Source organism: Alligator sinensis, unplaced genomic scaffold, assembly GCF_000455745.1.
Source record: "Alligator sinensis unplaced genomic scaffold, ASM45574v1 scaffold670_1, whole genome shotgun sequence".
In the NCBI taxonomy this organism is placed as follows: domain Eukaryota; kingdom Metazoa; phylum Chordata; order Crocodylia; family Alligatoridae; genus Alligator; species Alligator sinensis.
Genome location: NW_005842297.1, coordinates 829,014 through 839,395, shown reverse-complemented (window position 1 = coordinate 839,395; position 10,382 = coordinate 829,014). Strand labels below are relative to the sequence as shown.

Below are 10,382 nucleotides of genomic sequence, written 5' to 3'. Positions count from 1 at the left end.
ATATTTCATCCCTTTTGTCCCCAAAGATATTTGAAAATAGGATGAAAAAACAATGATAGGAGTGGATTATTAAATTTTAGAGTGTTTGCAATTTATTCTGTTATTATCTATTGGTTTGGTAACGTTAACTTACAGAATCCATTCAATGTATATAATAATATCCATAACTATTTAGCACTGATCTATCTGTTAGGAAATATAGTCTTCACATGTAGATTAAGAGACATCTAGCTAAATGCCTTTATTTAACATAAATGATTGCTTTTTCAAAAAAATGTTATGCTGTTCAAGAAAATATTTACTTTGATTCTTTATTTACATGAACAGAAATATTTCTAGGAACAATAAAATTGTTTTTATTTATTATCAATAAAGAACTTTCCCTTTATTGTTTGGAAGGGTGTCTTTCATTAAGGTTAGCAGCAAAAAGAAGAGTGGCTCTTGTTGGAAATGGGTAAGAAAGGTAATCAGTTTTTCCTGGAGATCAATAAAAGGGCCTCCAGAACAAGAACTGCATATACCTAAGTCACTTCTAGTATTATTTAACTTGAGAGCAAGAAATGGTAAAATAGCATGAAAGACAAAAGATAGGATGATGTGTGGTAATGAACGCAGTGTGAAAAAGGATGAAAAGTTGAAACAACAAAAATTTCTGCAGAATGGAAAATTCTCCTGCAAACATTAGTTTGGAAATGTTGAAATGTTTCATTTTGACTTTTTCAATCACAACACAACATTTGAAGTGGGTTGGGCGGGGAGTGATGCTCACTGAATGCTTGCAGTTTGCTAAACTGAATTTCAACAAAAAACTGAATTTTCCAACTGTCTTGTGGGAATTGTAGTTCTGGCCCTTATTCTCCCTCATGGGCCAGGCTCCTTCACCTGGCTAACTTTCCCACAATGCACCTAGAATCATGCAAATTCTGTGATACACACTGCAGAGGAAACACATTCTGGGAGACATACTCCAGAATGAAAGATAAAGTACTGTAGGGAGCCCAGCCCCATAAGGAAGTGCACCATAGGTAATTGCATGTTAGTATTTTTGACTTGATTAACTCTAAATATTTTGGATTTAACACATGAAATATTTTGATTCAAATTGACTCAAGATAAAATATCCCATTGGCTTTTCTCAATAGATCTTTTTTCAGCAAATTGAATTTTTTTGGTAAATTTAAATCCCAATATTCTATCAGAATATTTGTATTAGTATTATGACGGCCCCTAAGAGTCCCAGTTCAAATAAGGTCCCTATTGTGCTAAATCCCGAACAAGCACATGGTAAGAGAAATTCTCTGCTTCAGAAAAAAAAATGCAGCCCAAAGGGGAAACAGAGTCGAAGAGAAATGGTGATGAAACAAGGCACATTGAGATGAAACCACTTGATGAAGGTCACATAATGGGTCCACGGTAGAGATGGGACTAGGTGGCCTTCTGAGTTCTGATTTACAAGATCCCCTGATGGGGACTGGGGAGCAGGTGTGATTAAAGATACAGAACAAGCGGAAAACCAGAACATCTGTACCAGGGAGGAAGCAGAAAGGTTGTCTTGGTGGACTTAGTCTTTCTTTTTGAGAATGTTACTAAGGACTTTTTCTGAGATGGTGACAGTGATAGGGGTGAAGGTAATAAGAATAATAGGTAATTTGATTGGGAACATGCAAGCCAGTGTAGGAATCACATGGGGTTGATTGGAGAAATCATTCAGAGCCAGTTGCCTGGTAAAAACATACCATTGAGAAAATTTAAATTTTAACTGTGAGGAATTAAAATACAAATTTTGAGTGACAATGAAACTATATTTAGCAATGTGAACCCTAAAAATAACACTAAAGAAAACAAGGCAGGTATCATTTCCTAGCTAAGCAACTCTTAAGTTAGCATCTCCAGCTAGAAGTGGACCTTAATATATCATGAATTATAAGGAAAATTAATTCATTTGGCATAAACACATTTATATAGCATTAGCTGAAATCAGTGTATAATTAATCATTTAATTAGCATTTAAGAACGACCCCCCACATGGCAGCTCAAACTTCCAAATATCAGAACTTCATAGCTAGCTAGCGACACTCCTCATAACTGGAGTCCATCTGGAGATGTCTGCATTTCTACAGATACTGAAAAATTTAAAAGACGCCAAGCGATTTTTGGAGCAACCAGAGAAACATGGGAAAATTGGGTCTGTTACAACAGTGAGCTGTACTCTGAGTACAAGAACAGAAGATCTCTCTCTAAAGTCTTTTATGCTTTACTTCAACTACTTGGCATTAATGAGCTGAGCAACTTTTAAAGAATGAGGTGACCCAGCATGCAATAGTCACGCAGTAATCCACTAGTCAAATAACTGACAAATGATCCTATTTATTTTACATGTTGCTCTGCCTTTAAAATTATTTCAGGTTTTTATTTTGTTTCTTTTTTTACAGTTAAATAACTGATGTGGTTTGTGCACTTTGTACGTAATAAATGAAGAGCAATGTATATTTGCCTCCAATAATACCTGTGATATTGCTCCACAATTTTTTCCCCCTGCTTCCAATAATACACCTTAAGCCCCAGGCAATGATATCATGTCATAAAAGTAGCATGAGACACATGGATTTCTAATGCAAAATGCATGTCTCCTTGTTTGGTGCCAATAACACTTCTGCTGCATGCCTTATGCAGAAGACACGAGGAGCCAGTGCTTTCAATACTAGAAAAACATATGACAAAATTATTCAGACATGGCATTTCTACTGTCAGAAGGGAAGGTCAGAATTATTACTGAAATAAGGAGGGGATTCTTGAAAAAAGGGGTATTTAAAAACTGGACAGTTTTATATAAAATCAGAACATTCTGTACCAATGACCCTACATTGTATACACCCAAATACCAATCAATGACTATTCAGCCACAACAGCATTGAATTATCCTCTTAGAAATAATATTTACATTGGCCAGTTTTAAGCATATTGGCAGATTTCAAATAAATTGGATGAGGCATATAAAAGCATAATTCTTTATATAAATATATTAAACTGTCATGAAAGAGTTTTTGAACTACTAACTATATAATATTCCCCCAGACATGATAATAAACATAACTGACAATATTTACAAATGATTTCCTTCTCACTTTTATGACAGTTGGGGACCTAAATTATAAGGAACTACAGGAAAATTAAAATATACCACCTAAGGAAAAAAATCATTTCAATACATTTATTAACCTATTTTATTAATTGGTTCTGATGAATTAAAGTTTGCTAAAGAAAAACTGAATAGTATGTAGGGTGCAAATAAACATATATAGTTTGATAAGATCTCTTGTCTGCATAACAACTACATTTCTTTAAAATGTTTCCAATCTTGTTTGTGTTTGTATTTTTTAAACTATTGCAATCCAAAAATATCTAGCCTGGAATGGAAATAGCAACTGTTCTGTTTCCCTCTCCCACCCTATTCTACCAGAAACTGTTTTGTTTAAACTGGCTCCTAAACAGTACAGCACTGTACCATTAAAAACAAATCACATAAAATTCATATTCCCACGGTGCTGTTAGTTTCCCTTATGCATGGCATCTCTATACATTAAAATCTCAGAATCCCAAAGTAGATTCTATTCTGCAGAGCAAAGTTCTCAGTGGGAGATGAGGGAGAGGGGTCAGTCCAGGAGTCAAAAACACAACAGACAGAAAACACACTTGTGATCCTCAGCTTCGGATATCATCAGAATGAAGGAATAAAAAAAGCCAGAAACACATGGCACACAGAGAATACAGTATCACTTATTGCTTATAACCAAAGCAGCAATTAAACACCTTTCATCATTTCCTAAAATGCCTGTCTTTTTCAAGAAGTCAGAGACACACACACACAAAGACAAATCCTTTCTGAGTAGCAACGAAAACTTAATAACCTACCATTTTCTTTGCACTCTTCTGGAGGTTTAGCCTTTTTCGCAAGTCGTGGATCCAGCCATGATGTTGTCTTTGTGTTATGGCTGAAAAGAAAAGAGATCACTCTGAGCAGACACATACTGAAAGGAATCAAGTTTATTCCTTAAGAAAAAAGGGTTAGTCCAAAATTGCAATCGATACACTTAATTTGCTTACTGGTTCTAAGTAGCCCTGAAGGAGGTGTAAGAGTAATTGTGCAAGGCAGCTGTAAATTTGGCAACCTCAGCTCCCTGTCCTCAAAGCAGCTATTTTTATTAAAATCAACCAGAATGTTGCCAAGTTAACCTCATTGAAAATGCAGAACTCATCCAGAGCAAAAGGAATTTATTACAAATACAGTGGTCTCCCGTTGAACGAGTGCAGTCGACAGGATTCTGTACCATCCCTAGAATTTTCAGTTAGGATTATTTTCTTCTTAAACAGGTCCTTTTCATAAATACATGTTTGCTACTTCTTAACAGTCGTGCTGAAGAGGCAGAGCAGAAGTGCTGCAAATTACAGTGTGATCCTGTGAAGTCTACATTTCCGAACGCAGTGATTAATGATACTTTGTTTAACAAACCGTTATCTATTCCATATCTAATTCTTCTACCAAGATAAGATAGATATTACACAGGCTAAGTGAATCATATGGCTGTTTTGTTATACTCAGAATAAATCTTTCAGCAATCGGCAATGAAATAGCCTTGGATTGGTACAAACTGTTTTCCAGGACAGTATTTTTCTAAATGAATAGATACTTACAACAGCTAATCAGAGTTTAAACAGTTTTTTTTTTAATGTATGCCTTTTCTACAACCATTTCAATTTGGGCCCAAATTTAAAAAAATGCCAAGAAAGGCAGGCTATAAAACAGGAAGGAGATGTGATCATCATTCCTAAATATTCTGAGGCACCTTTCTTCTAACAGTGACCTCCCCAATCCTCTCTAAGGAATGTTTTATTTATCTGACATATAAGGTTGCTCATTTTGTGGAGTTTTATACAGTACCAAATTGTTCAGACTATTATGAATACATCATTTTCTGTCTAATTTAAAAATGTACTTAAAAGATGTGTAAGGTCTACAAGGCCAGTCAGACAGACAAAAATGTATCAGGAAATATTCTATAATGCATTAATTATTCATATTAGTTCAGGTAGGCATGGTACTTTGGGTAGATGTGATAACTTTTATTAGATCAACTAAATATTGGTTCAGACACATAATGAGGCTTGTCCAAGAGTGTGACTATTCCCCTTGGAATAAGGCAGTCCTGGGTTCTAGTCCTTTTTCCCCACTGTGTTCTTTGGTAGGTCACTTACCCACTCTGCCTTGATTTCCCCCATTTCTCAAATGGAAACAAGACTGTCTGCTTCACCTAACTATTCTGCTGATGGTAGATCTTCTACATGTAAAAGGGGCATATTTGTATTAGGTACTAACATACTCAATTTTAAAATATGATGGTTAATTTGGCTACTAAAATGCATATTTGGGTATTTAAATATGCTTTTTGATGGTGGTAGTAGATGACTTTCCCCCTCTACTCCAAAAGAAAGCCCATGGAGGATAAAAAGTCAAAGTTATGGTTTTATTTATACAAAAATTAGTAACAATAAAATGAATTGAACACTAGGTCTTCTGCTCAAGACTGGCAGAAGCTGTAGTTAAGATTCTTCCCTGGGTACTCTTCTGCAGGGCATCTCTTCATTACCATCAAGTGCTATGCCTCTCTCCAACTGAGCCCTGTTCCTGAGACTAGCTTCTGCACCTTCCTCCCCCACAACACCATTCCCATAGAGAAATTTGCCATATTGAGATCTTGGGCCATTTGTAGATGACACTTTTTAGCAGGTTTAAAATGGGTTAAATGCCTTTTGCACCACTTGAATGGCATTGCTGTTTGCACATTCGGCAGCATATTACACGTTAATTCCAGCTACCATAGCACATTTGGTGGCATAATACACCTTAAATGACTTTGGGATGCAGCAAATCACTTTGGGGAGCTGCAAAGTAAAACACCTCTGAGGAATTTTAGTTTCCTATCCTACAGCTGCGGAGGGAAGCACTGGGCTCCGTGTGGCTCAGGAGCTGTGCAGACAGACCGTGCAGGCAGCCTGGCAGCAGACTGGGAAGGCAGGTTCCACAGAAGGAATAAATAAAAAAAGCGGCGAGCCTGATTCCTTGCTTTCCAACCTCCCACCTGCCTGCCTGAGCTGCACAGGGGCCTGGTGCTCCCCTCTGCAGCTGTGGTGCCTCCCAGGACCACCCGAGCCGGTTGCCTGCGGGTGGGTGCCACCTGGGCGGGGGCTGCCCCTGCTGTGGAGGGAAGCACCAGCTGTCCCCTCCCCCTCCCCCCATCCCGCAGCTCAGGGACCGCTCTGCCCACCAGCAGCTTTCTCTTCCTTCCCTGCTGCTGGAGAGGCAGGTAAGGATTAGATTCCTCCCTGCTGCTGGAGAGGCAGGGAAGGATTAGATGCCAGCGTAGGTGTATACAACATGAAGGGTTTACTTCACCCTAAATTGAAGTGGTAGTTTTTAAAAAAAACACCACTTCAATTTAGGGAGAATTTAACCACAGTGTCATCTACAAATGCGCTTGACATGCAAGAGAGCAAGCTTTACTGATAACTCAATTTTTCCTGCTATCTTCCAATAGCTAATCTTATGGTATGATCGTGCAGACATACCCAAACTAGCTTAGGTAATGATAGCAATGTAGCACCAAATTCAGCACAGGCTGGCTTCTTCACTATATGCTCAGGTTGTTAGGCAGATTTTGTAGTATGCAGCGAGTCCCACCAGATGTAGTGGCTAGGGACAGACATTCAAAAAGCCTAAGCCTGAATTGAACTGATTTGGAGGTGGATAGACATTCTCTTTTCATTCCAGAAATGGAGGCACATGCCTGCAGTGGCTCAGGATAGAAGCTGGGGGGTGCTAGACCAGCCCTCCCTCCCTAATTCATAGATTTATAGATTCATAGATGCTAGGATTAGAAGGGACTTCAACAGATCATTGAGTCCGACCACCTGCCTAGAGAGTGTTGGGGTTAGATGACTCCAGACAGATGTCTATTCAGCCTTCTCTTAAAGACCCCCAAGGTAGGGGAGAGCACCACCTCCCTTGGAAGCCCATTCCAAATTATGGCCACCCTTGCCGTGAAAAAGTTTTTTCCTGATATCAAGTCTAAATTTGCTCTGTCAGTTTGTGACCATTGTTCCTTGTTACCCCAAGTGGCACCCTGGTGAACAGAGCATCTCCAATCCCTTGCTGTGTCTGCCCAATGAATTTGTAGGTGGCCACAAGATCACCTCTCAGCCTTCTCTTGCAGAGGCTGGAGAGGTCCAGGTCCCTCAGTTTCTCCTCATAGGGCTTTTCCTGTAAGCCCCTAACCTTATGAGTGGCCTTCCTCTGGACCCTCTCAAGTCTATCAACATCCTTCTTGAAGTATGGTGCCCAAAACTGGATGCAGGAATCCAACTGCGGTCTGAACAATGCTACATAGAGGGGAAGGATCACCTCCTTGGTTCTATCTGTCATGCATCTGGTTAGCTTTGCTGATGGTTTCATCACACTGACTACTCATGTTCATCCTGGAGTCCACTATGACTCCAAGATCCCTTTCCACTTCTGTGCTGCTGAGAGGGTCACTTCCAAGCCAGTAGGTGTGTTGGATATTTTTGTGCCCTAGGTGCAGTACTCTGCACTTCTCCTTGTTGTACTGCATCCTATTGTGTACTGTCCACATTTCTAACCTGTCCAGGTCTGCCTGCAATCATTCCCTACCCTCCGGAGTGTGCACTTCACCCCACAACTTAGTATCATCCACAAATGGACAGAGTACACTTCACACCCACATCCAGGTCACTGATGAAGATATTGAAGAGTACAGGTCCAAGGACTGAACCCTCAGGGACCCCACTACCCACATTCTTCCAAGTCCATACCGACCCATCTACTACCACTCTCCTGGTGTGATCACTAAGCCAATTTGTCACCCACTGGACCATTTAAACATCTATGTCACAGCCTCTTAATTAATTTATGAGAACGGGATGAGATACCATATTGAAGGCCTTGCTAAAATCCAAGAAAACAACATCCTATACTCCTGCGTCTAAGCATTTTGTGATCCTGTCATAAAATGAAACCAGATTGGTCAGGCATGATCTACCTGCTATGAATCCATGCTGGTTTCCCTCCTGCATTATTTTTCCCACTGGACTCCCACATATATGATCTTTCATAATCTTTTCAAAGACCCATGTGGCATTGGTCAGGCCACAGTTGGAGTACTGTGTCCAGTTTTGGGTGCCGCATTTCAAGAGGGACATGGAGAATCTGGAGAGGGTTCAGAGGAGGGCCATTCACATGATTAGTGGCCTCCATGAAAGACCCTATGAGGGGATGTTGAGAGATCTGAATCTCTTCAGCCTTCACAAGAGACGGCTGAGGGGAGACCTTGTAGCCGCCGATAAGTTTATCAAGGGACAACAACAGGGAATTGGTGATGCGCTATTTACCAGAGAGCCCCAGGGAGTAACTAGGAATAATGGGTGCAAACTAGTGGAGAGCAGATTTAGGTTAGACATTAGGAAGAAATTTTTTACAGTAAGGGTGGCCAGAATCTGGAATGGGCTTCCAAGAGAGGTAGTGCTATCATCTAACTTGGAGGTCTTCAAGAGGAGGCTTGATAGTCACCTGGCTGGGGTCATCTGACCTTCATCCTCTTTCCTGCTGGGGGCAGAGGGTCGGACACGATGATCCGTTGTGGTCCCTTCCGACTCCACAATCTATGAATCTATGACCTTTCCAAGGATGGAGGTGAGACTGACTGGCCTATAATTACTTGGATCCTCCTTCCTCCCCTTCTTGAAAATAGGGAACACACTGGCCCTTTTCCAGTCCTCTGGGACCTGACCCAAGTGCCACGAGTGCTCAAACAGCCGTGCCAGTGGTTCTGCTATGGCACCGGCCAATTTCTTCAGTACTCTCGAATGCAGCTCATCCAGGCCTGCTGACCTGAACACATCCAGTCCATCCAAGTGACTCTGCACCAAGTCAGCGTTGACAGTGCTGGTGTCCCTCTGATGCCCATCTAAGAACCCATTAGGAAACTTATCTTGAGCCCTGTCCAGGAACACTGAGGCAAAAAACTCATTGAATAGCTCAGCCTTGTCCTCCCTGTCTATCGCTAATTGTCCCTTCTTGTTCAGGAGGAGTCCTATGCTGCCCTTCACCGTCCTTTTACTCTCTGCATACCTAAAAAAACAATTTTTGTTGTCTTTAATTTATGTTGCCAGCCTCAGCTCTGTAGCTGCTTTAGCCTTTCTAACTGTCTCCCTGCAAGTGCGGGCCAAGTAGGTATACTCCTCCTTGGTAGCTTCCCCAGGCTTCCACCACCCTTATGCCTTCTTTTTTGCCCTTAGGCTCCCCTGGATTTCTCTGGTTAGCCAAAGAAGTTTTTTGGCTCCTTTCCCCCTTTTCCCTCGTCCTGGGATAGTCTCCAGTGCCCGAATGATTGCTTCCTTTAGAAACAACCACCCTTCCTGGACTCCCATCTCACCAATGCTCTTATCCTGCAGTCATTGACTAGACTCCTAAACACACTGAAGTTAGCCTTCCTAAAGTCAAGCACATCCACCCTACTAGTTATCTTACCCACCCTACGCCATAAGCTGAATTTGATTGATTGGTGGTCACTGTCCCAAGCTGATGATGAATCTGCAGCTCCCCTACCAGGTCCTCCTCCATAGCCAACACCAAGTCTAGTAAGGCATTCCCCGTAGTGGGACCGTATACCTCCTGTGTTAGGTGAAGGTCCTGCATGCAGGCTAGGAACCTATGTGAACGGTTAGATTTGGCTGACTGCTCCTCCCAGCAGATGTCAGGGTTTTCATAGATTTCATAGATTTCATAGACATCAGGGCTGGAAGGAACCTCGGAAGATCATCGAGTCCAGCCCCCTGCCCAAAGGGCAGGAAGTCAGCTGGGGTCATAGCATCCCAGCAAGATAAGCATCCAGTTTCATCTTGAAGGTGTTCAATGAAGGCGCTTGAACCACCTCCGGTGGCAGGCTGTTCCAGACGTTGGGGGCTCGGACAGTAAAGAAATTCTTCCTTATGTCCAGCCTGAAACAATCTTGAAGTAGTTTATGACCATTCAACCTCGTCATCCCTTGGGGTGCTCTGGTGAACAAACGTTCCCCCAGATACTGGTGGTCACCCCTGATAAACTTGTAGGTGGCCATCAGATCACCCCTGAGCCTGCGCTTTTCCAGGCTAAAGAGCCCCAGGGCTCTCAGCCTGTCATCGTAGGGTCTGCTTCCCTGACCTCCGATCATGCGCGTGGCTCTTCTCTGGACTCTCTCAAGCTTCTCCACATCCTTTTTGAATTGTGGAGCCCAAAACTGGACACAGTACTCCAGCTGCGGCCTCACTAAGGC

At 41.6% G+C, this 10,382-nt stretch overlaps 1 protein-coding gene across 1 annotated transcript in view; it reads right to left on the bottom strand.

The window, feature by feature from the left end:
• The window catches only part of MAGI2 (membrane associated guanylate kinase, WW and PDZ domain containing 2), an 880,265-nt gene that overhangs the window by 386,287 nt on the left and 483,596 nt on the right, over positions 1-10,382 (bottom strand). Inside the window, exon 6 of the mRNA XM_025209602.1 lies at positions 3,913-3,992. Coding sequence (XP_025065387.1) covers positions 3,913-3,992 — 80 coding nt within the window. The remainder of the gene's footprint in view (positions 1-3,912; positions 3,993-10,382) is intronic.